The 27628-nt window shown below is 52.8% G+C and overlaps 6 protein-coding genes across 6 annotated transcripts; 3 read left to right on the top strand and 3 right to left on the bottom strand.

Moving 5' to 3' along the window:
• Positions 1 to 7251: 7251 nt before the first annotated feature.
• On the bottom strand, positions 7252 to 9657 carry PSV08DRAFT_392848 (uncharacterized protein; the record flags this gene model as incomplete). Its single annotated transcript, XM_014228620.2, has 2 exons — positions 7252 to 9141; positions 9642 to 9657. 2 exons carry the CDS (start codon positions 9655 to 9657, stop codon positions 7364 to 7366), a joined length of 1794 nt encoding a protein of 597 aa, XP_014084095.1. The 3' UTR covers positions 7252 to 7363.
• Positions 9658 to 14337: 4680 nt separating this feature from the next.
• Positions 14338 to 15934, top strand: PSV08DRAFT_310731 (Oligosaccharyltransferase subunit Ribophorin II-domain-containing protein). Its single transcript, XM_014228618.1, has 3 exons — positions 14338 to 14811; positions 14874 to 15072; positions 15119 to 15934. The coding sequence occupies exons 1-3, from the start codon at positions 14669 to 14671 to the stop codon at positions 15644 to 15646; spliced, it is 870 nt and encodes a 289-aa protein (XP_014084093.1). The 5' UTR covers positions 14338 to 14668; the 3' UTR covers positions 15647 to 15934.
• Positions 15935 to 16294: 360 nt separating this feature from the next.
• On the bottom strand, positions 16295 to 18011 carry PSV08DRAFT_205181 (uncharacterized protein; the record flags this gene model as incomplete). The annotated part of the gene is made up of 2 exons (XM_014228617.2): positions 17740 to 18011; positions 16295 to 17690 (listed from the first exon to the last, which is right to left on the bottom strand). Coding segments are annotated over exons 1-2 (1629 nt in total), but the record flags the coding sequence as incomplete, so codon positions are not given.
• A 46-nt stretch (positions 18012 to 18057) lies between these two features.
• PSV08DRAFT_403035 (6-O-methylguanine DNA methyltransferase) lies at positions 18058 to 18854 on the bottom strand. Its single transcript, XM_014228616.2, has 2 exons — positions 18495 to 18854; positions 18058 to 18446 (listed from the first exon to the last, which is right to left on the bottom strand). The coding sequence occupies exons 1-2, from the start codon at positions 18690 to 18692 to the stop codon at positions 18282 to 18284; spliced, it is 363 nt and encodes a 120-aa protein (XP_014084091.1). The 5' UTR covers positions 18693 to 18854; the 3' UTR covers positions 18058 to 18281.
• A 3336-nt stretch (positions 18855 to 22190) lies between these two features.
• Positions 22191 to 27471, top strand: PSV08DRAFT_205178 (uncharacterized protein; the record flags this gene model as incomplete). The annotated part of the gene is made up of 2 exons (XM_014228613.2): positions 22191 to 24899; positions 24945 to 27471. The coding sequence occupies 2 exons, from the start codon at positions 22191 to 22193 to the stop codon at positions 27006 to 27008; spliced, it is 4773 nt and encodes a 1590-aa protein (XP_014084088.1). The 3' UTR covers positions 27009 to 27471.
• PSV08DRAFT_310696 (uncharacterized protein) lies at positions 26812 to 27471 on the top strand. Its single transcript, XM_066092652.1, has one exon. It carries the CDS (start codon positions 27075 to 27077, stop codon positions 27321 to 27323), a length of 249 nt encoding a protein of 82 aa, XP_065948961.1. The 5' UTR covers positions 26812 to 27074; the 3' UTR covers positions 27324 to 27471.
• Positions 27472 to 27628: the final 157 nt, after the last annotated feature.

Below are 27628 nucleotides of genomic sequence, written 5' to 3'. Positions count from 1 at the left end.
GTACATGCTACGTATTTTGATACGCTTGTTCTTCCTTCCAAATATCGGCAACCGACACGATACTCACCGCTTGTCGCGGCACATAGGTACGCAAAAGGTAATATCAAACTTGATAATAGCCACTTCATCCTTTGCCACTTTGATGAAGCAGTACACGTGCGGTTTTGTTGCCCACTTTAATTTCCACATGGACAGCATGGATGATGCTCCAGCGGAAGAGGAAGCGCCTATGTGTCAAGCAGCAAAGAGAGAGAAAAAAAAAGACGCAACTGCCTCAAACCAATTCGAGAGGGCCTTGCATGAATTAGAATTCAATCTGTCTCGTAAGTTTTTTGCTTCTTTTTCGTTTAGCAGCGATTCGCGCAAGCCAGTCATTGGGTAGTGAGCAAAAGAAGCGGCATGCATGTATGTCTGTGAGTGTGTGTGTGTGAAAAGCACGCAAGCACAACCTATGCACACACTCACTCACACACTCACACGCACCACACACACCCACTCACCCAACTCTAACACATGGTGGAGATACACGTGTACCTGGGCGTCGGGGTCACCTACATACAGTCCACTAGACACTTGCATCGAAAACGGGCCAGCATGCAGGTGTGTGGTGGCAAATAGGCAGTACGGCCCAAACGCAAAGACTGGTAGCGGATGCAACCAAAGAAGCCCACATATGCGACTGCTGCTGCGCGCGCCGCCCCCCGAGTAATGTCGTAACCTGTTTGACTTGCAGGCAGCGATCGCATGAGGCGTTACGAGCGGCTTTTGTGACAAAACAAAACCCCTACGTGTGCATGCAGTTACAATGTACGGTAACGAAAAGAGGAGAGGGGCGAAGGGCGAAGGGGTGGAGGGGTGGAGAGGGGGTGTCGCTGCACGAGTTCCAAAACGCTTCTGCAGCCTCATTCTTCATGTGTGCATGTGGTAAGTTTTCTTTCTCGCCTGGCTGTTTTCTTCTTTTCTTTTTTTCCGGGGAAGAGGGCCGAGGGGAAAAAAACGGCTGCACGTAACGAAGGGGGATTGCGTTAACGCACCAGACTAAAAGCAAGCAAGAGCAAAAGTGAAGCAAAGTATATAAAAAAAAAAGTGTGAGACTGTTCGTGGTGCGTCATCAGACACCACTTTGCTGGTCATAGCCAAAGCAAATATGACGAGCAGGTGCGCTGGGCCCCCCGTCGGCGGGGGAGCGGTTAGGCGGAAGGGAAGGCAACGGTTCGGAACGTGCGTTGCGCCCAAACAGTCGACCCAAAACTTACCATGCTTGCTTGGTTGCTCTTACGCATTCTTCTTTTCTTTTTCTCCATTCTTTCTTTCCGCCCTCGCAACCAAAGATGTGAGCTGCATGAAACAAGAAAAAGGCTTATCCTTTTGACCCTGCTTTTCAAACTCGACTAGGTTCTTTGCCAGTGGGGTGTGTGTGTGTGTGTGTGTGTGTGTGGATGTGCGTGTATGGGTGTCTAGAACATGGGGAAACTAAGTAGAGCGCACACGCGCATACATACATCCCCCCGCCTGGTCATCACGCATGCAAGACACACCCTCACACCCTCTTCTTCTTCTACTCACCTACATACACGGCTCGGTGACATGTGTGCGGGCGGGGAGTCCGGCAATTGGTCGATGCATACATCCCTCCTCAAAGCGCCCCCAAATCGTATCTTGCGACAAGACATTACATACACCCCAAAATAAAATTAAACCAAACAAGATAGCCAAGTCGAACAACCCCCCCCCCCCCCCCCGACCCATGTCTGCCTTACAACAGCAATGTAAGCACCATTGACTCTGCATTTGGGGCTTAGCCTCAACCTTATTGATGATATCTCCATGTACGCTGTTTCTGCGAGTAAGATTGGCCAAAAAGGCAGATTGCAGATATGTGATGATTCGCAGCTGGCCTTACCATGACCCTACCAACACCCCCTCCCTTCTTCCTCTTCTCGGCAAAACACGGTTTGCCCGCGTTTCCGTTCCCGCGTTGCCCTTGTTGTAATAATCATATTACATGGTATGATAACTATGATGTATATACTTTTTCTCCCACCAACTAAACTTCTTCGGATCCCCCTTCCCCCCAAATCACACACGCTCTCACACCTCATTCGTGCAACGCGCGCTGAGTTCCGCTTTTGCGAAATCAAATTGGTAGTCACATGATGGATGTGCACATGCGGGTCCCTTAGCGATAGTAGACACACACACCCCCCAACGCCCCCTTACCCCAGTCCTCCTTCCCCCCCCCCCACACCCCCCCCTCCCCAAACCATGTGCTGACATGCATGAGGTGAAGTGTGTTGTGCTGCATGGCTTGCATGGTTGGGCTTCAAAGAAAAAAAAATCTCTATTTGGCCATAGGGGAAAGAGAAAAGGCGAAGCTAGACAGGGGTGCACCTTTTTGGCCCTTTTTGAGTTTTGGCGCTTGATTTTGCATGTGTGCAGCCAGAAAAGATGGGCGCCGCGAACCCGGTGCTTTGGGTCGGGGCGTTTTTTTTTGGTCTTTAGAGGAAAAGAGACGGAGAGAGAAAAGAAGAGGCAGGTGGTTGGGTTAGAGGGGGGGGGAGGGCGGAAGGAGGCTTGTTTGGCCTGGTGGACATGCAAAATACATTAAGTACATGGAGACGCAAGCGCCGTGCGTTTATGCATTCTTCGGGTCCGAACGGACATTTTGGCGGTTACTGAGGGTTGCAGCGCGCGCGCCCTTTTTTTCGGTGTGGGTGCGTGCATCGTTCGTTGGGGAGAGAGAACAAATAGTGCTTGTTTTTTGCCCATACCGAACTAGTCTTGCACACTTGGCAGAGACTATCTTGACAATCTTTCCTTTGTCAGCAATCGAGGTCCAGATTGTACATTCGACGTTTTGCATTATCATTTTTTCCCATCCCTTTGTCGTTGTTCGGAAGACATGGTTTGTTGTTGTTTGCATCATACGTGGCAATGCCGCGTACGTCTAGTGTACAATTGAAGGATTCTTCGACATGCCGGTGTGACCATCATGCTAAATTTCATACCATCAAATGTGCCAAAAAAAATACACACACGACATAATTCGATACCGCCATGTGTTTTAGAAAAACAAAAATTAAAAAAAAAATAATTAATCGTATCATCTTAAAAAGAACTATCCTATACCTAGAAACGCTCTAGACTTTACATATAGGTTACTATAGTATAAAAGAGAGAGAGAGAGAGAGAGAGAGAAAATATCTCATCATTGTGCAATGCTCCTGCATAGTCAGCACTTGATCTATGTTGCGCCGTTCTGGCGGATGTAGTTTTTTATCTCATCCCGAAAAGATTTCGGTCGAGCAAAAGAGAGACACGGCGGTATACACGGTAGCGTAGTTCGTCACAAAGTCACAGGGGAGAGCTGCGCTTATGCACGTATGCAATAGAATGACAAAAAAAGAAGAGGGGAAACAGGAAGGATGCGGGTATCGGCCCCGCAAGCCTGAGAGATTCTTCGAGGTATATTTTAGGGGTCCTAAGAAAAATCAACTGGGTTGATTGCATTGCATTGCATTGCAGCGCATCTCGGGTGTGCTGGAAAGTCATTTCCGTTCTGTTTGTAGATGGATCCAAGTAAACGTATCTAGTAAGTCTGTGTTTTTTCCTTTTCCCTTCCTTGCCCTCAAATTGTTTGCAGCTGAACAAAAAGAAAAAAGCCCCGATTGTGATTGTCGCGAGTGGCAAGGGCTGTCTTATGTGCGGGTTCCATCGCGGTTATAGAACCGATGCCGTGCGACATTCCGTAACTTTGCACCAGAGGCCGTGTCACCCACCCTTGCCATTCATCTTACAAGGTCGTTGACTCATGTGCAGATCTGATCGATCAATAGTAGTGTTCTGGCCTCTGGATCAACATGGCAAAAGAGCCGTGCAGCCAAAGCAAATATCGCGTGCAGGCGGAGCAGCGCGTGATAGGCGAGCAATCCACTGACAAACGACACTGGCGCACACAGTGTGGATAGAAGTTGTATGGTGATCATGGAAGCAATGCAGGGTGCATATACAGATATATACACGTGTCGAAAGTGGGCTGTCCGTGCGCATGTGATTTGCCGTCGGCCAGGTGCGACAAGCTATAGGGAGGTCACATATGTGTACCGTACATGACAAAACACTAGACGGTGCGAGTCATCTGAGAAAAACAAAACTATGAGATGCATAAGCTGTACTTTGCAATGAGGCAGGTCAACCGCCTGGTGCCCTGTAAAGCTATCGTGGGGCCTCTCGGTCCATCTCCGCGACGACGCAACATGTCATGGAGGAAAAGCATGAAAAAAAAAAGCACATCGGCAGATGTCCAAGAGCGTTTAGAGGGCATTGTGGTGCAAACCGAGCACACACCAATTCAGCATCCCCGTAAGTATGTCTCGCTGATCGGGCCGACGTCAGCAACCTGAGTTGGGGCAATTGAAGCGGGTAAAACAAAAGGATATGTAAGCAGGAAGGAGACATGAGCCGGGACCGCTGCGACGCATACGGTCTTACAGCCCTGTGAACCCACGGCAGAGGTAAACGGTAAGATTGGCCCGGAGATCCTACTCCAGGTTTCTGCTTGATTGGGCAAGTCACTAAACCAGGTTGCAGCGTGTCATCAACCCAACCCCAGTGCATCATTTACATACCCAGGGCGGCTCTTTCTCCTGTCCTGTTATCATGCAGAATTGCGGAATAATAGGCGGTTGGTGCGCGTTCATGTCTACACACGTACACTGTGCTATATCCTAGTTGGAACACGACCCTGAATCCCTGATGACATTTTCCCATCATGTACTACTACTATCCTAGTAGGAAAATGGTTAAAAGAAGGGAGGCTTATATGGAAAAGAAAAGAAAAAAGAAGCCGAAAAAGAAAGATACTTACATGCCCGCACAAGCATCGCGAGTCAAGGCTAGACCGATAGCGGGACAGGTAGCGAGGGCGGAAGACGGAAGGCGGATGTATGACGGCGAAAAATGATGTGTTTGGAGAGATGGCGGTGTAATGGCGGTTACGTGCGCTGCTCGGGGGCTCGGTTAGTCTAATGCTAAGGCCCGATGACGAGGGTTCGATCAGCGGAGGCATGTCGTGCATGGGCCGTAGCGGTACGTTGACGAGCCCACAAGTCCAGAGTCAGAGTCCAGAGCGTAAGCAGGATCGCGTTACGCACGTGAGATGGCATACGTCTTCCCGTTCCGTCATCCGGTATAGGGCTATTAGAGGGGTCATGGAGAAATCCGTAGCATTTGCACGAGTTTGGACCTGACAAGTTGTTCCCCCCCCTTCTCCAACGCAAGTGCCCCTAAGGCGCACAAGGCACAACATGGTCTAGTCAAAGAGCAGGGTGGGTGTTGGAAAATATGTAATGAGTTGACGCGTGCTAGCCCCCCTGTAGACTAAAGTGAGAGTTTGCGAAGGCGTCGCAGGTTCACTGTGTGTGTGTGTGTGTCAGTCATTAGCACGACAGCAGCATGTACATAGATAGTCGATATTGAGTGCAGCCACGGCCCAGGAGAGGGTGCAAGTGCAGTTCTGAGGATGCGAATGCGAACCAGGGCTTTGCAGAGCTGACACGTTGGACTGGGATTGCTGGAACGGCAAAGTTGTCATTGTCATTCGGACCGTTTGTCAACAGACAAAGTTGGAGCTACCAGGGCTGCTATGGTTGGGGGCTGAGATCCATTGCGACGAGTTGCAACTACGACGATGTTGGTCGTAGTTTGCGACAGGGATGTGCAGCCAGTAGACGGGACGAACGGAGATTTGTTGAAGGGGATGCTAGCAGCATGGAGCGAGTGGTGCTGATCTGATAATATCACCAGCCAAGATACACGCAGGTCATTCATCGGCGAGCAGGGACGCTATGATAGCGCACTTAAAGTTCCGGTCTGGCCATCTACTGAGCCGAGCAACAGACGCCCCACTGCCTGACGGACCACCCCGGAGTAGCCTCCGACGGGTACACTTGGGACGTCGTTGGCAGAGCTTTAAGGTTTGGCGAAGCATGCGCGCTTGGCCGGTTTCCAACGGCATGGTCAGGTGGCTTCTGACCGCTCTGGTGGTGGAGCGAGTTGTGTGTGCGTACTTAGTCAAGCTGAGGTGGTGGAGCGACGTGAAGTGGAGGGAAGCATGGCGCATGTCTAAGCAGACCGACGTACTATGTAGTGGTATTATGTATGTATGTACAGTACGCACGTTATGCGCATGATACACTGGAGCTGGGGCCCTCGGGACATGGATGGTGGCGATGGCGGCGATGGTGGCGAGGTTGGGTGGTGGGATGGTGGGATGGTGGGATGGTGAAGTGGTCAAGTGGTGAAGTGGGGAGGAGGTGGGGGATGAGGGGGGGGTGGCTTGTCTCTTCTGGAAGGGTCGAGGGAGAGAGAGTCGAGAGTCAAGAGAGCCGCCGTGGCCGTGTGACCGAAAGCAGTAATGTCAGGGTGCGGTCGGGCAGGCTCCGGGCCCAAGGCGGCATGGCGTCGAGGTGGACGAAGAACAGGCACTGGTTGGGGATACGGATGTCGTATGGCTGTGGTTCCTTGGACCTACCTAGTCCATCCTCTGATGCCATCTCCACACACGACTGACTTGTCGTGTACTAAGCCTCGCCGGCCTGTCCATGTCGGCATGTGTGCGCGTGTGTGTTTGCGAGCGGGAGAGGAGTCAGTGAGCCGCAAACTCTGACCGGACGTCGTCGGGGTAGGGCGACAGGCGACGGGAGAGGCCTAAACCCAGACAGAAAAAGTGAAGCCGTTGGTAGCGTGCCTGCCTGGCCCGATGCGTTCACTGTCATGCTCGATTCAGAGTTTACCTTGTGCCCACGACGAGTAAGAGTAGTCGCCGGCCTCGCTAGCTCTGCATTGCCTCGCCGTCTGTCACGCAACCCACACGTCTTCACCACCCTCTCTCGCCTTGCCGCCGCAACCGAACTTGTGCGTCAACCATTGCTTCCACGCCGAGACCCGCTCCGCACAGATGACTTTGTCCATGACAGACGCTCGTCAGGGGTTGGTGGTCAGCTCCCGTCCTCCAACCACGCCCTCTCCAGGCACCAGCCGCCATGCACATGCAATTCAGGCACAATCAGATCCACTCTAGCAGCAACAACAAATCGTATACAATTCTTTCCTCGCTCTGATGATGTGGTGATAATGATGCCAACATTGCCTGTGGAGGCCTGATAATCTAGATGCACTCTTGTAGTCGTCCAATAATTCAACATGTGTGAGAAAAGATTTCAAAAAAAACAAAAACAAAAAAAATAACTTGGTGGCGAGAAGACCAATGGGTATAACGCATATTAACGCCTGCAAAATTCCACAAGCTTGAAACAACCCCCCATGCAACAACAAACAGCCGCCTGCTATTCGCCCTGTTTGCTTACTGCGCCCGTCCCTTGGTCTGTTCAGACGCCCACGCGCGATGCTCATATCGACCCGCCTCTGCGCCAAACGAATCCCGGTACAGCGGTCGTTCTGGCGACGGGTGCTGAAGACCTGCCACCTGACCTGGCTGCCCTTGGGGCGATGTGTGAGTCGTCGGCCCATATCCCCCTAGCGGATACGCCCGACTGTCGTGGCTGGGCGAAGGACCGTCAACTTGATGAGAGCCCAGTGCCGGGTGGTAGCTGTTTGTCCTCCTTCGCACGTTGCGCTGTTCCTCCTCTCGGGACTCGTCGTCGTATCCGTCAAAAGACGCCTCGGAGCCATGTCCAGTCGTGCAAGACGGCGCTCGCGACGGATCGGCGGATGCGCGTCTCAGCCGAGGTGACTGAGGCCGGCCATGGTTCCTCTCGGGATGCGACTGCAATGCCAATGACCTCCAGTAATCACGCTCTTCACGGTAAAAGGCTGCATCCTCGTTGGCGTCGCGCACGCTTTGCTCCAGCCTTGAGATGCTCATCGAAGCCTCTCGTTCCTTCTCTTTTCGTCGGGCTCGGAAGCGAGCAGACGCACCGGCATTGCGCCTTCGCTTTTCGTCGGCGCCCTTGGACGCAGTCTGTGTTTCTACGGGGATTTGGCGAGGTGGTCCGTGCTGACTCTTAATGGTCATGAGCTGGATGCTGCTCTGGCTCGAAGGAGCCATGGCAATCATGCTAGTGCGGTCGCCATCAATTGACGAGGGCCCTTGGCGGGCATCGTGCATCACAATGCTTCCAGGACCATATTGTCCCTGGGTGCTGTGGTTGTCGTATTGGGTAGATGCCACCGAAGCCGGCTGGCTATATGGGGAGTACTGGGCAATGGGGCTTGCACTGCCCGACTGAGGAAAGCTTACATTGGGTCGGTGTACATCTGGGCGGCTCACGTTGGGGGGTGGGGTTGGAGCGGTGGGTGGAAAGTAGTGGGTTCGACCTGCGGCAGGTGGTGTAGGTAGAGCCGAGTGCTGCGGCATCACCACCTCGGATGGGCGTGTGCTTGCCGTCAAGAAGGGTGATTGTTGGGCGTCTATTGTGCCCGTGGGGGGATTGAGTCTGCTAATGGTGTGGTTCTTGATGCCTTTGTCATGCAGCGAGGGCCGCATCGGAGGTCTCCCTGGGGGCTGGAATAGCCTGGGGAGGTTTTGCTCTTCGCGGGTAGACAATACTGAGTCGACACTATTTGGTCGGCTAATGGACGGCAGACTCTGTGAGTGATGCGTGTCGACTGGAGATGACGATTCCAAGCGAGAAAGGCTACGTCTTGAGCCTTGTTGCTGCTGCTGCTCAGCCACTTCGGCCTGAGGGTTGAGGATAGAGTGAACGCCAAGGGAGCTGCCATTCCTGGCAGAGGGAGTGGGTGGTGTCATGGAAAGCTGACGCAGTGGCGGGAGTGAGACGGGAGGATTCGCTGGGGGCTCCCGTGGGCTCCTATATGGAGGATGCATTGGTGGATACGACTGGACGGGCGACATGTGCGGGGTGGTTGTTTGCTGGGTCCTTTGTGATTCAGTGGGTAGACTCGACGTAGTATAAACGTCGTCACAGCCCCCTTGGCCACCCCGCGGCAACCATGAGCGTTCTGACTTGAGGTCGTTGGTATATGGGGGAGTCAACGAGGACTGGAAGCGGCGGGGGAAGAGAGGATGAGGGGCCTCAATAGCGGGAAGAGTTTGGGTAGCCAGCGTGACGACAGGACGGATTGGGTCGCCGTGTAGACAACCCAGAAGACAATGTCGAGCTGAGGATGGATGGATGGATGGATGGGTGGGTGGGTAAAGGGAAGAATGAAGTGGAGGTGAGAGTAGTAGTAGTAGTAGTGGTAGTAGTGGTAGTGGTGGTGGTGGTAGTGGTAGTAGTAGCAAGTAAGTAGGATGTTGGAGCACTAGTTGGAGTGACAACGGGAGACGGGCAAGCGACTCAGGATTTCCTAGTAGGGCAGTTGCAAGTTGGAGCCGAGTGGAGCAGGCTGGCCAGGCTCCGTTGGAGGCAGGGCGATATCAAGGGGGGAGGAGTGGTGTAGAGAGGATGTGAGCAGTGAAGCGCTGGAAGCGATGGGAGGGGTGAGGCGCGGGAGCAGTCCATGTATGTAGTATATATGGGGAATTGGAGGTGACGGTGACGGGCGCTCGCAATCGGGCGGGCGTGGGTCGGTGGGCCTGGGCGGGGAGGGATATAGGATCGAGTCTAGACTAGGAGGTTGCGGTGTAATGGTCGGGGGATCGCTGGGCGGCAGCAAACCATGGAGGGATGCCATGTTGCGCCAGACCAAGGCGCGCAAGTGCAAGGGCTGCAACGACACCAAGGGCAGCAACGCGACCAAGGGCTTTTTGGCGACGCACTAGACAGGCCCCACGCGCCGCCTTCGGGCAGTCATGGGCAGGGATACGGGCAGGGATACGGGCCAGGTGGGCAAGGACATGGATATGCTGGCAGGGCCGAGTGCGTGCAGCGTGTGCCGTCGGGCACGCACGTCCAAGGGCTAAGCAGCAGCTGGACAGGATGCGCGGAAGCGGACGACTGGCGCCAGCGACTCCTGGAGCGGCCAACGTCGACAACGCCAGACGCCGCCAGCCCTGCAGCCGAAGGCACTGGCGTGCGGGAGTGATTCCGGTCCACGTCTAGTCCTGTCATGGCCGCCTAGGGCCGGTCAAGACAGCGGGCGGGCGACAGCGCCCACTGCCACTGCCCTCTCTCTGCCCGGGCTGCACGCACGCCTGCACCGCCCTTTTTTATGCATCTGAGCGCCTCATTGGCAGCCCGCCGGCGAGGCCCCAAAATGTCCGAAACGATGCTCTGTGCCACGTATGTATGTATGTATGTATGTATGTATGTATGTACTGACTGAAGTAAGTCTGTATGTAGGCACCATGTATGTATGTACATGTATGTAAGTAGAGCACGCCCACACACCCAACACGCCCCCGTCCGGCGGTCTAAGTATCTATGCACGAACAGTACTTCCATCCATCCTACTACGGCTCCCTAGTACTTACCTGCCTGCCTGCCTGCCTATTCATCGGAGCGTCGTTCTTGCGGCTGATTGCATCATATCGTCCCAAGTCATGTCACTCCATCTCGTCTCGTCTCGTCTCAGCTCAGCTCGTTGCCGTGCACACACACACACTTAGATAGTGTACACCCATCACGGCTTGGAAACACGCGGTGCCGGACTCGGCCACATCACTAACGTCTCGGGACGGTCAGCGGCGGCAACGCCCCGTCTGGCTGGGCAAGGCAAGAGAGATTATTATACTACTGCATGCACGCTATCCTGCCTGCACGCCTAGCAAAACGTGCTCGCGCGGTCCGTGCTCGCCGTGTGGAGGCTACAGGCTAAGAGTGCCTTGCTCCCTCGCCCGCCCATCCTGATCCTATACTGGATCCCCATCACGTGGGGGTCAGCACCAGCCCTCCATCGCACATGATACGCAGCCTTCTGAAACGCCATCGTATCACGGATGCCATTGCCTGCTTCTTCTCGCCCGTGTGATTGCAACGCGCAACACCTGACCTCCATGCACCTCATGCCCCCCCGCATGCCTTGCGCTTCTGGGCACGGGATACCCACGCCCACTCTCTCTTGTCCACTCACTCCCAAGTCCTCAAGCACACGCTGAAAATCCATCTGTGCACCACACTCGCGGCCATATAGTATGTAGCCACTGACATGCAGCAGCTCCGCCCTGCACCGCCAGTGCCACCAGCCCACTGTCCAACTTTCGGATCGCCTGCTCATCGAGGCGAGCTGACCCGCGTGCTGGTGGGGAGCTCTTCCGCCAAGGCCCCTGTCCTAAACCAGCATAGCGTGTATCCACAGCCCTGGGTTGCACTGCGCCATTGAGGAAACTCTGCCATCGGCTGGCCGGCCTTCTCCACCAGTTTCCGGTTCCACTCTGTCGGTTACGCTGCCAAGTCGGTGATCCAGGGGGATGCTGCCACCTTCCCACAAGCTTCTTCGAGCAAGCACGTCATCGGCGTCTTGTCCATGTCCCTGACCCTCTCTTCATCCCGCCTAAGACACAAATCTCTTCACCCCAAGCCATTCCGTCTTGTCATGGGCGCTCTCTTCACCGCGGCCGACCTCGATCTGCTTGCTCCTTGCCCCTCGCCCGGCCCCTCGCCCGGCCCTGCCCATGCCCTGCCCTATTGCTGTGCCCTATTGCTGTGCCCTTGCTCCTGGGTTAGCACGCGATACCCTTGTTCGTAATCGGCCGCCATGCTTGTCTCGCCGACCATACCACGCCCATCCATGTCCATTCGTCAAGAACAAAGAGTGTCTCATCCCGATCCAGAGCGGCCATCCAAAGGGATGCTTTCTGTCGTAGCGTCTGATGGTCCATGTGCATGCCCAAGATGCCAAGACGCCCTATCCCCAATGCACGGACCACCTGTAGTTTGTTCGCTGCGGTTACAATTCTCCGTCGCTCTTTAGACTCAACGCCTAGTGCACCTCGTCCTTCGTGCTGCGGGAACAAACAGTACACCTAATTCGCGCCAAAGTTTCGTCCGCCTCAGCCCGGGCCAGATGTTCCACCATCCGCCCTATCGTCGGAACTTAATCACCAGCCCGCCTTGTGCCTATCCATCCTGGCCGTTTCACAATATGCGCCCATCTCGCTTGCCATTGGCCAGAGTGCACTATACTCTACTTCTACAACGCAAACCTCAAGGCTGAATCAAGTCTATGCAGAGGACATTCCCGCCGCTAATTCCATGTCCGCAAATCATTACATCACTGCGATTTTATAGCAACACCTTTCACCTCGGCGCCAAACACATGCGAAGTGATGAATCCATACTAGCACATCATCCCGCACACCCAGCACATTAGGCACGCACTACTTAGTAGCATGCGCACTGCACAAAAACCCCCGAGCAAGCCGTGCTAAGGCCAACCGTTGTGGTGTATCCTCGTCAACCCTAGCTCGCTGTCGATCAAAGCGGCAACTACCACAACCGCAACAATTGCAAAAACCATTGCACCCTTGAGTAAGTCACGCGAAGCGCCTCTGGCATAACCCGGTCATACTTGCTGACAGAGCTTTGTTCGCTGCCGAAGCCAATGTTCGGCACTCGTTGTCTCGTTTGTGTTTCGTCTTCACCCGCAATAATTACTTGGTTCAGCTCAGGACACCACGGACTCAAGTCCGCTATCACAGCCGTGTCTCGCCCCACAAGAGCATGCCCTGACTTCTTCTATATCATGCAAGTAACATGTATCAACAGCGGCTGCGTATGACTCAGCGCTCCGTTTGTGACACGGCATTGCGACAGACGTACGCCATATATAGCTAAAGAGTTTCGACGTTGCAAACAGCTCACAGTGGAGACCCACGTCGTAGACCATGCTCTGATCATTCTGCTCCAACCAGGTATTTGCATAGCATATCCACCCAACGCATTCTCAAATCCCTTCAGCCCCCTTCCCCCACCCCCACCTCGGCCTTTACCCATACCAGTGACTTCTGCCACTCAACAATATTAAGTTCTTGGTAGGCCTACTATCCGCATCTGGAATATTGGACATCGAGGTTATGCCCCTTCAATTTACCACGACGCTGCCCCCGTTGCGTTCTCGCAACAGCAACAGTAACAGTACATACATGCTTCTTCGTGTGCATCTGCAGAGTGCGCCAACAGGATCCAAAGAACCCATGTTCGTCACCTTGCTGTCAGCACCAGTATTCATGTTCCTCGATCAACCGAAGCGGATACTATCTCCGCCACCAATCGGTGCAACACAACTTGTACGCTACTTTGTTCGCACGATGCCATACTCCGCCAAGCGCTATGCATGGCGACCAAAACCATCTCTCTCAAGAATCCTGATGTAACTTCTTGATCGCTTTGAATAAATCCCATATCCCCATCCACCCAATCTCGATGACTATTTCCGCATTGCTTGGCTGGCTCAAGCACGCGAGCTGCGCCGCAGCAGCATGTCCTTACCCCCGCAGACCCTTGAGCAAGGAGCATTTCGCTACCCAACAGTCGGTGGGAAATGTGGACCTCGTGGGATAACCCTTCCAAAACTGATTTTGGCGTGGTGTGATTCGACCTCCTCTTACCATCTTTCTAGCCCCTCAATTCCGGCAGGCACTGCCGCGAACAGCAAAGTCTGGCCAAGATATGCGAGTAATCCGCGCGCAATCTGTGTGGATTGGGGGACGTTTTTTTCCCCGTCTTCCCCTCCTTCTTCTGTTGGAGCGGAGTTATGAACCGAGTCGTCTCGTGCACCTCATTCACCCTTTCCTAGCTTCACCTTCGTAGTTCGCGAAGACCATGTAAATATGCCAAGTCGCCTACCCTGGACACGTAATGGTACGATATGGTAGGTAGTAGGGCGCTACTCGAAGCTAGAGGAGCTTGATAGCGGTGTATGTCTGTATACACGAGTCAGTGCCGTGTCACGGTGCTAGTCTCGTGTTTTAGGACACCAGTGTTGAGCTATCTGTCCTTGGAGTAGAGCGCTTTGCTGCTCGCATTCCCTGCCAGATAGGAATGCTCTTGTGATATGCTGAATGCAATCACATTATCATGCAGCGCACAGCATCTTGGGATACTGAGAAAAGAGACATGGCCAGTCATGGATCGCAGCCAATGCACTACTACTCACACGATGTGACACTACCCCACTCATGCTGTCATTGTGATTCTGGCAAGAGTATGATTTGATAAAAGATGAATGAAGCTCGATCTCCGTGGAGATAGACACAGCGATGCTACCACGATTCCCAGAAAAGGAAACGGATAGTAATTTCGCAAACTTTGTAAAATGGGCTTTACAGTGCATAAACTTGATCAGAAAAGACGTGCGTCGCGACCGGTGCCGAGACAGGACACCACCACAGTGCGTAATTATAAATCGAAACATCTTGGATCAAGTGTGCGAAAAGGTTCATTGCTGACGGCGTGCAATCAAATAATGCAACATCTTAAAGCTGGCAGAGAGCCGTCCTAGCCATACTGGTGCTCAGGTCTCAAGGCTGCACATCAAACAATGTTGCACCATCATTCAGCCAATTGGTAGTCGTTGCACGTGGTATTTTACCATGATGTATTTTATTGACGCCGGAGAGTCGAATAAAACACATATTGCAATCATGGCTGTTATGTGTAGTACTTGTCGGACACCATACCTGTAAAGATGGGACGGCGGCGGGCCGGGAAACGCCGACACAAGTCTTGGCAAAGGACACGCTTACGTCTGTCTCGACACAACATACGTACAGAGCTGCGCGTTCACTCTTTTCGGATCAGCAACAATGAGGGTTATACACAGCTTTGTTTCTTCACTACTCCTTTCGAGTGCAGCGATTGTATCTGCTGCTTCCTCGTGGAGCTTTGAAGATGCTACTGTTTCGGTTACGAGCAAAGGTGCTGGTGTAGGCGGAGGTTCCAAGGACAGGTAAGCTTAAGCTATAGCTCTGTATTTGTGCAATGAGTATACGACTAACATTATCTCTCTAGTCTGAGCCCTTCGAAGCCGCTCGGAAAGTCTGTATCACTGGGCGCGACCGACACATTGAAACTCGTCCTTACCACAGTCGACGGAGGCACTGCGAAGCGTCCACACCAAGCATACTTGACTCTGACCGACCCCGTCACTGGCGTAGAAGACTCGTTTGTGTTTAGTGTGAAGGATAGTGGAAAGGGAAAAGTCGACCTGGTACGTAACGCCCGTCAATGGCTGCCGACATACCTGACCATTCCAGTCTCACAAGGATCTTCCTCATCAATTCTTGACAGCTGAGAAACCAATTGCTGCGTCCATTGTCATTGGATCCTTCGGTTCATCTAAGCCGTACAAGAGCAAGGTGTTTGACCTTAACGTCACTCGCGACACCAGCATTCCTCTAAGCGTCCCTAACCCGCCAGTACGCTTTGCCGCCGAGCCGGAGATCCACCACATCTTCCGCAGCGACCCCAAGTCTCCACCAAAGGTCATAACTCTTGTGTTCGCGGCTGCTGTTGCTGCTGCGCTGCCCATGCTGCTTGGAGCATGGGCTATTTTGGGCGCAAACGCTAGCCATTTGGGCAAGGCCCTGGGTAACGCCCCTGTATCGCACGCCCTTTTCTATAGTTCTATACTGGCCATGGAGGGCATCTTCTTTTTGTACTACACGACTTGGAACCTTTTCCAGACCCTGCCAGCTGCTGCTGCCGTCGGAATCGTTGCCTTTTTGAGCGGCAGCCGAGCCCTGTCCGAGGTTCAGGAGCGTCGATTGGCTGGCTTGAGATAGGTGGAAATGGAAATTGAAAATGGCATTATAGTCTGAACATTAAAGACGAGAATTCGAAAGGGGGTTATGGATGGCATACAAAGCGCCACTAAGCGTGGAAAAAAGGACAACAATGGGACTATTGTATATTACGCATGTTGAATGATTAAACACTAGAATACAGGCTGGGCTCACTGCGATACCAGCAAGTCCATGCACTTGAAAGTGTGTGTGGTGGTCCTTTTTTTTTCGTTGTGCCTATAGATGATTACCCTTGTGATTAGTTTATGGGACGAGTCATTATTTTCCAGTGTATGTTGCCCCTCTTGGGAGTTTGTAGATGCGAGACACATGAGTACCAGCACATGTGAAGTTGGCTCACGGTGAATTACTCTGTTTTGCTCAAATATTGCATCACATACGATACAAGTAACGTTACCTCGTCATTCTCCTACTGCGATGTGTAGAGTACAAATTAATACATTGAGAATTCGTTATAATTCTATGCCTGATTTTTATTCTTTGTTACAACCATGTGTCAACTTGCAATCCTACATGTCAAACAAAAAAAGGCACTGACGTGAATACCATGCCAACTGTCAAGCAAACACCATTCACCCTCGCCATTCACCCCACCATCCTCAAAATGCCCTCGACATTCTCCCTCCCCACAATACCCTCGTCAACCATCTGCGCCAGCACCCATTCCACCACGCCCCTCTTCCCCTTCCACCCCTCCTTCCCCGCTCCACCCTTTCCCTCGACTTCTTCCTTCAAGACCTCCGCAACAACCGCCTTCGCATCCGCCACGCGCTGCGCATGCAGCGCGGCCGCCCTCTCCGCCCAACTCCTCGCTCCCCTGTAAAAAACACCAGCGTTAGCAACCAGCGTCGGCCCGCTCTTCTGCCACGCGGGTTTGGCAGTTGCAAAGAGTGAAATGCGGAAGCGGAAGAGATCCGTGTCGCCTCTTGCTAGAAAGACGTCGGATAGGCGTGAGGGAGAGAGGAGGGAAGCGTGCGGCGCGGAGGAGAGGGTGGTGAGGATTGTTTGGGATTGGGTCAGGGCTGTCCATTGGAGCGCCGTGTCTGTTTCAAAGGTGGGTGCCGAAGGCGTGTATTGTGTGCCGTCGGAGAGGGCGGAGGCGAAGTCGATGAGGGCGTCTGCGTGGGCCGAGTGCAGGTTTACGGTGGCCAAGGTAGGAGGAGGGGTTTGTGGGAGGGATTGTTGGAGGGAGGAAAAGGTGCGGTCGATGGTTGAGGCGTAGGCTGTTGCGTCTGTTTTTCCGCTGCGGTACTGGATTTCTGCCACGCTGGCTTGGAAGGTGGCGATTGCGAGGAGGGCGTCGTCTTTGGGCGTTGTGGTGGCTTCTTCGGATGCGGGGGTGGAGGTTAGGGAGAGGGTTGGGCCGGATCGGCGTTCTTCTGCTGGGGCTTTTGAGGGCGATTGTTCGATGAGGTCGAGGAGAAGGGGCATTTTGTGCGTGGCTGTTTCGAGGCCATCTTCGGCTTTCTTTTCGAGGCCCGAGAGGTCGAGGGCAGGGTTGTAGAGGCCGAGGAGTGTTGTGAGGGCGTTTAGTTGTGCAGTGCAGGTTTCTAGAATTGATTCGGGTGTTAGGGGCTCTTCGACTGTAGCCCAATCGCCTGGTGCTTCTGCATCGCTAGACTCGGTCTTCACATCTTCATCTGCTTCCCCAACTGCTGACTGTTGTTGTCGTTCTCCTTCCCAGGCCTCCCGGTACTCGCCAGAAGCCTGTGCTTTTGCAATCTCGGCTTGAATCTGCGTGTACTCTTGCTGCTGACTGTCCAGACACCTTTTGAACATCTCCACAGCCTCTTCAAGCAATGGCCTTGCATCTTGCTTTCTGGCTTCTTGTGTGTCACTTTCTAGACGGACTTCCGCCAGTGACGTAAGCACTTGTGCAGTGTTGAAGAGAATGTCAGTATTTGTTGGATTCAGCGAGACTGCAAAACGGTGAGAATCCAAGGTTTGCTCCAGCAGGGCCGTTCTGTTTCCAAATTGTGACATGCTGCGCTCATCTTCTGCGATGTTGTATAGCAGATTTGCTCTGGACTCGATTAGTACTTGGCGCAAACTGAGACGCTCGACCTACTCACTTGTTATACGCGAGATCAAATGATTGGGGGTGGAGCCTCAAGCCCTCATTATACATATCAATTGCTCTGTTGAAGAAGCGAGCAGCTTTTGCTGCGTCTCCAGCGCGCCATTTTCCCGCTGCCTGCTCATACTCGTCTGCGGCTTCTAGAAAGTCGTTTTCGGTTTGTGGTTCTTGTGGTTTTAACTTGCCCTTTGGTTTCGGCTTGAGAAACTCTTTTCGCTTAGGAGGCATGTCGACGGGAGAAGATGGTGGTGAGAAGCGACGAGTTTTTGGTTTGGTGTTGTATATTGCAGTCAGCGACAGGACAGGGTCTGTAAAAAATTGAGTGGCGAATCTGCCCGAGTTTGATTGAATCTGGTTGATTTCTCAGCACACACAACCTCGTCCTAAGCACCCTTTACTTGCTCTGAATGCGACTGACATACAGGTTTGATTTCTGCTCACCCTACCTCTGAACGCGAAACTTCTTACACACCCCGCTTCTACCTGCCCCACTTTGGACGAGCATCGCGAACCTTGGACTTTCCGCATCCAAAGCTTTCACTTTAGCTTCTCCCTGTTGAACTCATCCCACAACAAGGTTTTGTCAATCAGAAAGCCACTTTGATCAAACAATACGCCTTCTTCCCTCAGCAGCTCTAGTTTCGACTCCTGGTTCTGTCCACTCGGCGCCTTTTCCCAGTCACCCTTGTAACCGCCAACAAACTATATCAGTCAGCACAACTGTCGCACCTTTCGTCGCAGAACACTCACCCCGGTACTGGCAATGCATCTATGACAAGGCACTGCCGGACAGAACGGGTTGACGCGTAGCGCGCCGCCCACGGCTCGTGGAGAGCTGCCCAGAGCCTTTGCTATAGCGGCATATGTTGTGACACGACCTTCTGGGATCTGTTGGAGTGCTGTGTATACGCGTTCCTGGTATTTGGTAACTTTCTGCTGTAGGGCCATGATGCAATGTATCAGGAATCTACATGTGAAAAACACGCGTGTCTTTCTGGATCAACGCGCAGTCACGTGGCTTGCTTTCAAACTGACCATTCTCAGGCATCTCTATATGACCGGACCAAATAAATGTCAGATCTATCAACGGCAATAATAGGCACACGATTTTTCTGGTTAGTAACACTGTGGCTGAGATTTCATTCTTCATCCCCGTCATATCTCAATACTGAAACATACAGGCTTGTCTGAGTGTTAACGGCACAGATGAGCTGTAGAGCCATTCCCGCGGAATGTTCAACCCTATTACGAAATGCACTCGGAAAAAACATGTGTGTATATCTGTAACTAAGAGGACCTCCACGGACTTCCGATTTGATAATGGGTCCCCCCACGAACAGGCTTAGCAGCCAGGTCTATCCTGGATACGCTGACGGTCACTAACACTTCAGCCGACCGGGTATTCCCAGATCGATGGCAATCGGCCTATCTAGACATTCTCACAGTGTTTATGGTAAACAAAAAACCCCACGAACTTCCTCAACCTTCCTCGAGATCGGCATTTGCGGTCAATGCATTCGGACCTTGCCGACAAAATATACATATACGCGCGATAAGCTGAGTCACATCGCACAGCAGACTCCAAAAGAGCATTACCTCCGATAGACGGAAACTAACAGAGTCGGAAGCGCTCTCGTTTTGTCATACCCCGCACTACTGCCACCTTTACAACCATGGAAAAATTTGTGCTTTGGCGGCTTGACGACCAGAGGGGGCCGTCACAACTAAGTCACGCACTAAAATGCACGTCGTCATTTCCACACAGCGACCTCAGACGAACTTATTTCCTGCTTATACCGCGGCGGGCCGAGCTCCACTGGGTCTCGCAGGGTCATCAGGTGTTCACAGCAAGTGATTCGTAGACAGTGAAGCAGTCGCGCCGTGCCGCCCTCCCTTTTTTCCCTTCTCCATTTGACTAACGGGTAGAGTCAAAGCACGAATCAGTCTGGGGCCAAATGGGTCCGCTGTGGGCCTCTGATTGTTGTCGTAATTTGACATGTCGACCCAGTATGCCATGCGTCCTGCAGTTGGGCGGTTAACAACAACTAAGATTTGGCTCCGACATCAGCACCTTGACGGCTGGAACCGTCAAATCTAGACGCAAGACGCCGCCAGTGTGAAGCAGAAACTTTGCGCTATCTGCAACACTATTATCGCTCCGGCTGTCAGACGTTGGCTAGGTTTCTGCAATATGGTTGAAAGTATTGACTACTTTGATCTACAGGTCTCGACGCTTTCTTGGGTGTCTCAACTCCAACACCACTCTCAGGAACTAGCGACCTTTGGGTCAGCTCGTCGAATGCCCTTTACCGCATCTACCCACGGGTGTCGTCTCTACGGATGAGCGCATTCTATCCTTGTATCAACCTGGGGCCAGTGATAACGTCAACGGCCAGATTCAGTCTTTCATTGGCCGCAACCCTTCACCAGACCCTTCCTTATACAGTATGGCGTAGTCACATGACCATATAGCTCTGCGGGCGGCCGTTTTTTTCACATTACCAGAGCACGAATGAGCGTCCAAAGCCGGGGTCAGCAGGTGTGGTGGCTTTGGCGCGACCTGGACGGTGGATCGCACCCACAATGGCGCGCCCTCACTCCGAAGCGCAGGTGAAACTGTCGAGGATAGCAAAAAATACCGCTTCTGCTATTGCAGGTGAAGAAAGTCCAAAATCGTCTTTGTGAGTCGAGAGTTGCGCAGCCTTTTGATGCGTTGTCATTGTGGCGAGGGAGATCGACTGCTCAGCCTCAGATTCGCCTGAAGCTAAGCCGCATTGAGGCACTCAGCCACACTCCAGCTCTCTCTGGACGGGCTCTCCGGCTTGACGGGCATAATGCCACCGCCTCATAAACAGATCCGTAGGCTCCTGGTTAATTAAGCATGCAATGGTCACAAGAATAGCAACAAGAATTGCGAGATCCATTGGGTAACCACTGCGAAAATCGCTCAGAAAGCCATATGACTGTTTCTGCATGGGGAATCCAGCCGCCTGTTGCCCTGCAAGCCCTGATTGAACAGTCAGACAACCCCCTCTACAGGTGAAGGCTTCTCAACGAACCTATTGCTTCGCCAGATTAAGGTAGATGCATACGAGCCGTTGATAGCCATTTCGGTCCTTTTTTGAACTCGATGAGACAATCGATGGCTGATCGTCGCGCAATTTCGAAGGGCTGAAGGTAACATATGTAGCTGGAAGGGCAAATGTTGGCAAATGAGGGCCGTTGCGACATCACGGCTATTTGTCGACGTCTTTGGCTAAGATTCGCATCTCAGCTCCCAAAACAACAGCCCTGTCATGAGACGTGTCTTGAAAAGCAATAGAAAAACGTGAGGCTTGTGGTGAGGGTTGCTGAGCGTTTGGAACGGCATAATGTTGGTGGGTAAAGGACGGACGCGGGCGCCCTGACAGCCAATTGGACTTTTCACTTGGCTGGCGCCATACAAGGTCTGTTTGCGAATCACCGCCCTCCACCACCGCTCAGCAACTCGACTGGCTGTGCTCTCTCTCCAAGCCAGAGGCCTCCACCCGCCTATCCAAGCCCAAGCGCCCGCACTGGACCAGGATGTCGCCGTCCGGAATCAGCCCAATATCGCAAGGCCGCCGGCGTCGGCTCTCTGGAAGATGTGTGCGCATCCAAGATGCGCACGCCGCGAGGTTGTACATATGCAAGCCTACGCACCACGCAACCGCAACAATCATCAAAGCGCTCTTGACCAACAGATTCCATCACTGAGCTTGCCAAACCACCTATATTGCCGAGAAACTCAGGACTACTTGAAAGAGGCACCGGGACTGGTCCTCCGTTTTGAAGACGGCTCATCCGCAAAAGCCCCACTGAGGCGACTCTCGGTTGAAGCCCCGCGCTAGGACTGTTGACCCTGAGGTAAGAATAGACGGGACGCGTGAGCTGCCGTTGGGGGCAGGAGTATAACACCAGTCATCGTCTCGTTGCTCCCTGCGCGCGTCGTGGTCGATTTTCGTCCCATCTTGCTGTATCCTGGCACAGCCCCATCTCGGGCATTGCCGACTGCGCCACACCCATCACCCGTTTTCGGACTTGCCGATAGATGTGGCATACGAGAAAGATTTTGACAACTTCACCGAAAGTCTGCACGGATACGCAAGACTGCATGTACCATCTGGCTGGATGACTTATATGGATAGACTTGCAATCTCAGTCATCGTAACAAATCCCCGAATCGCCACCCCCGTCCGGTTAATCTAGCCTTCCCGCCATCAGCCGCACCTCACACCAATTCGCTCTACAGACTCTATCCAAGTTGGCTTTTGCTATCAGTTTCGGAATCTCGATTTTCCGGCTCCCATTCGCCAAACCTTTTTGTCTCAAGCGTCTCACAGAAGGGTAAGCACATGCCTTCATGAGTTACTCGGCGTACACAAGCATCTGTTGTACATCTAGCCGTGCTACACAAGGCTACCCAACATGGCTTCTTATAAGTCACAATACCCTCCCTCAAGGAGGGTGGAGGACCGAGCACCCACTACTCGGTTGCCTCAACGATCTATCACACCCACCACAGGCCCATCGCAGTTACCCGCCTCAAGTCACTCAAAACTGCAGAAGAGGAGGCCCTCAAGAGATGATGAGGTACAGCCCAGAGGTCCTGTAAGCCAAACAGGGTCGGTATCAACGTCCAGTATACGCCAAAGAACTACCAGCCGGTCTACTCCTATGTTTCCTCAGAACACAAGCGCTGCAAGCTCAAAACCAACATCTCAGACGTCGACGTCCCGACTACCCAAGCTCGAGGTTCCCCAAGGTATACGTACACCTTCGCTCGCATCAGGATCATCGGCATCAACTATCGAAAGCCCTCGATCGAATGTTCTCCGGAGAAAGCAAGCGAGTTTTGGGGTTGCTAGTGGTCGACAAGCAATACGCATAAGGGACGATTCGATGTCGTCCCAGGACGATGCGCAACCGATGGAGGGCATACCTGGTGGCTACAAGGATCCTTTCTCGGAGACTGTTCTAGGGATCTCAATACCACCGGCCTCGACAATACTGGCTCGTTCAGAGCCCCAGGCCGAGCTGTATAATAGTCCGCTCTATGATGACGAGATTGGACCCACAGATATTCTTCCTCTTCCGGTTCCCCAATATGCACTCTCTGCAACCCCATCGACACGTTACTCGGAGTCTCCAGGACCTTTCAGTGTCTCATCGACCCCTACATCAATGTCGTCCTACTCGCCAGGAACAACACTATCGAGGGCTTCTAACCGAACACGGCAAGCAAGTCCTCTACAGAGTAGACCGCCTGTTACTCGACACAAGACTCCGGATGAGATGAACAATCGCCACCCACACGCTTTATCCACAGTCAGAGAGTCCTCGACATCATCCTCATCGGTATCCACTGTCGTCACTGAGGGTGCAAAATACAAAGACATGTCCTCACCTAATGCACTAGCCACCCTCCCTCAGAGCCCTCGAACATCAGAAGTGATGCAGAACACAAGCGAAAGATCACAGGCTCAGGCACCTCCCGAGTTCGCTCATCTTGCAAACCAATCGCCTGTTCCAATGCCATCGGCAAGGCGGCCATCAAGACCTAGCAGAGATGGTACTCCAGAACTATCAGGACTCCGAGGTCCATCGCCAATCATCCAGAGTAACATGCCTCACTTTCCATCCCACCATAAGCGTAGCGCATCGTCCGAATCTAGGATTGCGCTAGCTTCCACCATGAGGTCCAAGACGACTACTCCGGCAAAGCCATCTTCACGACTTCCATCGCCTAATCCCTCGTCAGCTTTGCCACCAGTCACCCGGTCAACATCGCGTGGACCTACTCCAGACCTCCAGCTTGATAGGAATACCCGAAGAGTTAGCTCTGGACCAGTACCGGCACCAGCCCCAAGCCCGAGCAAAACCTCTCGATTCGGATTTTTCACGCGTCGTACCAAGACTGAGCCCACTGCCCCCGCGAAGTCAGATGGAAAGCTACATCGTAGAGGGCCTGCTGCAGGTACTGGGCATGAAGGATACGGGCGATATGCCGGTAGAGGTCGGAGTGGAAGTTCGATCAGTACCAACAGTATTGGACGTTCTGCTAGTGCTGGAACAACTAATGAGAGTTTGGACAAGACACCTTCGACACGCAAGAGCAGCATGACAAGTACAACAAGCGGGGACATGGATGACTTCTTCCTGAACCGACTTGCTCCAGTAGTTATTCGGGGTACAGGAAGCAGCACAGAGCTCACACGTAGTCCCGAACCAATGCAGAGCAGCAGCAGTCTCGACGTATCCATCAAACAGCCCACGAAAACGACGCAGATTGAAGGCAGTATGTCACAGTCTGCACTGGAGAAGAACAAACCAACACTGTTGCCTTCGGCAATGCCGAATACCATGCGTGGAGTATCTCCCATGAAGAAGATGGCTATGGGACTACGAAGGCCCTCGGAAAGTGATGACGACGTGAAGAAATCATCTCTACCTGGCGCAACTTCGAAGAGGACATCACGATCATTGCAAACCGCGCAGGTATCTAGTGGCTCCTCGGGCTCCAGCAGCCGCATAGTTGGAAGAATTCGCAAGAACTCGATCAGTGAAGCTCCAACTGAGACCAAAGAGGGCACATGGTTGAAATCGTCAAAGAAGACCAAGGCAGAGAAGGAGGCATCAAAACCGTCCAAAAGGTGGAACTTCTTTCAACGTGCACATGCGGGACCACGTGCAGACACACCAGCTGGTCCTGCACCCAGTCCTAGCAACAAGGCCAGCGCCTCTCGCTCTGTTGCACATTATGCTTTGATGGACCAGTCTGGTCTTGAGCTTAACGACATAGAGCAGCTCATGCAGGAGGCTGATGAAGGCACAGAGAGTGCTCTTTCAGACGATGAGCCTGGAAGGAAGGAAAGAATGCTCTCTATGCTGCTGCCACCCAAACCGATTCTTGAGCCTAGCTTTGTGCCTACAGCACGCCCAGCCTCACCCAAGGTCTTCTTACGCTCAGAGGCGCCACCACAACCCGAACAGCAGCAGAGCAAATTGGTTATCGATACCAACGTTCCTGCGTCCTACAAATCTGAACGTTATTCGCTGGCAGACCTGACACCCGTCACCGATCTCTCTCGGCCTACGTCTCCTTTCGAGCAGCCGTTCCCAGTACAAGATTACGGTGTTGCCCCGTCGCAGGATGCAGCACTTCCTTCGCAACCATTGGAGCCTGAGCCTCAAATTCCCACTTCTCCACCTAGCCAAGAAGTCCATGTTCGTCCTCAAGACATCCCCTCGCCTGGGCCTCCACCAGCAAATCCACCTCCACGCCCAAGCCGCTTGGCTCAAGTCGGTCGCATCCCTCAAGTTGTCTCCACCCGCCGCCAAGCAGGACGCCCATCATCTCGATCTTTCTCTCGCCCTTTTATTCCAAATCAACCTCGTCCCACAGCTCTTCCCCGGACGTCTTTTGATTCTATCAGCCCCGTAGTTGCAACCGCGGGTCCGGTCGAGCCGTATCCTATTCTTCAAGGCTTGAGCGCTCTTGCGCATGGATCAGCTATTGCAACTATGAGCCCCGGGGAGGATGAGGCCAACCGCCGAAGCGAATTCTTCAAGTTTCCGCCTCGTAAGGACTCGGAGGTATCATACTCAAGTAGCTCTGGCATTTGGAGCTTTGCCCCAGCTGCAAGCACTGCTGTAGTACCTAGCCCTGGGGCACCATTGTCCGAAGATGAGCTCTGGAATGAGTATGACGATCTGATTGACGAGGTTCTCTCGCCTGTCACTTCTCACACCGCTGAGAATAGGAACACCCTTCGCAGTCATCCTTCTCTTGAGCCAATGCCTTTGCGACCCAAGGCACCAGTCAATGTACCAGGTTCGGAGCGCGACGACGATGAAGTCACAAACCCATCTCTGCACCTTCGCCGCTCTCGTCTGCTGGCCGTTTTGCATTCCAATCAGTCCCCAGCTTCCTCAGTATCTTTCTCTGAGTTCATCTCAGATTATGGGGAGCGCAAGATTAGCGTTATTGATCCCGTAACTGGAAGACTGAGCCTGCCTGCCAGTCCTCGTCTTTCCACTGGATCCGCCACAAAGCGCTCGACTCGCTCTAGTCTCCCAGCGTCTCTATCACACAACGCGCGACAGTCGAGAGGTACCATCGCCTCTCAGTCAAGCAAAGACCGCACTAGTGCCGCTACGAGCCGGTATAGAGACTCGCAGCTCATGGAGGTTGCTGAGAACCAAGCTGACGGACTGCTGTCCATGGCAAATCTTCGTTTCGGTGCTCTTATGATAAGCAAGTGGCTTTCCTTCGGTCGTGTCTTGTTTAGCCCAATTCACTTTGAGCTCAAGAACCCAAAAGAGGACCGTGTCCTGGTCATTGATGGGCTCGGCAAAGACTGGTCTTACTACTGTGCCCTGACCTATCCTGAGGCGACTGTGTATGACATGGGGCCTGATCCATCTCCGACGACGTCATCTGAGGGTGCGGCTGAGGCTTGGTCAACTCTCGGTAACCACCGCCACATCTGCCATCCCTCTCTCAGCAAAGCTTTCCCGTTCCCTATGCATTTCTTTGCATGCGTCGTGCTTCGATTTCCGACTGCACTTCCTTCCTCCGAGCACCACTTTGTCCTTTCGGAAGCCAAGCGCGTCCTGCGTCCTGGTGGCTACCTCGAATTCAACGTCCTCGATATGGATCTTGTCAATATGGGCAACCGGGCGCGCCGTGCTGTCCGTGGCCTGAAGATGAGGATGCAGGTAGCGGATGAGAACATCTCACTCCGCAACATCAGCGACGAGGTCATGGCCGGCATTGGTCGCAAAGGTTTCGTCGAATGCAACCGCTGTGTTGTTGGTGTCCCTGTTGCCGGAAAACTACCCAATCTCGAAGAGATGAAGACACCTACCGCTTTGAGGAAAGACAGTACAGTAAGCTCAACAACAAAGACAGGCAACAATGTGGCCTCACCCGGTGGACCAAAGCCCGGAGTTTCCTTCTCTGATCTCCTCAACGCGTCTTCGGCCTCGGAATCTACCAACAGCGACATCACTGACATGGTGGCTCGCGTCGGTCGGTGGTGGTATTCCCGCTGCTACGAATCACTCGTTCTTCCTGAAGCTGGAGTACCTGGTGCCGCAGCTTCAGGAACTATGCTCGAGAACAGCATCTGGCGCGACGAAAGCCTCATCAGCGAATGTGAGAAGCGTGGCACAAGCTTCAAACTTCTCATCGGCTACGCGCAAAAGCCTGAGATGGGCGTCCGACGCACCGTCAGTGTCTGATGATTCTTCGTTTCTTTTGAGCTGTGCTTCAAAGGTCCAGGAGACTTTTACACCCTATCGTTCTTAATGCGTTTTGTCTTTTCTGGGACTTTTTTTACGGCGTTCTGCTGCGTTCAAGCGTTTGATATTTCCTTATACCCTCATTCGTTCAATTTGAGCACTTTGCATAACAAACGGCGGCTTAGCATGATTACAAATACTACTACAACAGAACGGCGCAAGCCTGGGCGCATAATCATTTGTCTCGGAAACGGTCCAGACATTTGTTTTAACTTTTTTTCTTCTTTCTTTGGCCGGATTGGAACATGCTGGTAATGGGCAATATCTCGGGACGATTGAGCAAAGGGAGAGTTTGGTGAAAGATAATACCCAGGCATGTCGATGTGATCAAGGAACTTTTATGTAGATATGACAAGTTGGTCATTGACCGATACGAAGAATGAATCATTTATCTTTATATCAATTGCTGGTATCAAAAGAATTTCCGTGTCTACATTGAGACCACAGACAAGAACAAGATAAATCAATGTGTATCCATCTGCCAAGCGCACTAACCCCAATCCCATAAGCGCCTATTGCTCAGATATCCAACCAATCCGCTTGCAGCACCCTCAGCATTA

Source organism: Bipolaris maydis (genome assembly GCF_028858645.1).
Source record: "Bipolaris maydis strain C4 unplaced genomic scaffold PSV08scaffold_9, whole genome shotgun sequence".
NCBI classification, from domain to species: Eukaryota; Fungi; Ascomycota; class Dothideomycetes; order Pleosporales; family Pleosporaceae; genus Bipolaris; species Bipolaris maydis.
This window is presented reverse-complemented; position numbering and strand designations above follow the sequence as displayed.

What these genes read in the sequence shown, in the direction of transcription:
- PSV08DRAFT_403035 (XM_014228616.2), bottom strand. Translation starts at nt 18,692, where the DNA reads ATGGCCCTACAGCAGAAAGTTACCAAATACCAGGAACGCGTATACACA. An exon ending in GATGCATTGCCAGTACCGGG is followed by an intron (nt 18,447 to 18,494) that starts GTGAGTGTTCTG and finishes TGACTGATATAG; the next exon opens with TTTGTTGGCGGTTACAAGGG.
- PSV08DRAFT_310696 (XM_066092652.1), top strand. Translation starts at nt 27,075, where the DNA reads ATGCGTTTTGTCTTTTCTGGGACTTTTTTTACGGCGTTCTGCTGCGTT.
- PSV08DRAFT_310731 (XM_014228618.1), top strand. Translation starts at nt 14,669, where the DNA reads ATGAGGGTTATACACAGCTTTGTTTCTTCACTACTCCTTTCGAGTGCA. An exon ending in GGCGGAGGTTCCAAGGACAG is followed by an intron (nt 14,812 to 14,873) that starts GTAAGCTTAAGC and finishes TTATCTCTCTAG; the next exon opens with TCTGAGCCCTTCGAAGCCGC. An exon ending in GAAAGGGAAAAGTCGACCTG is followed by an intron (nt 15,073 to 15,118) that starts GTACGTAACGCC and finishes TGACCATTCCAG; the next exon opens with TCTCACAAGGATCTTCCTCA.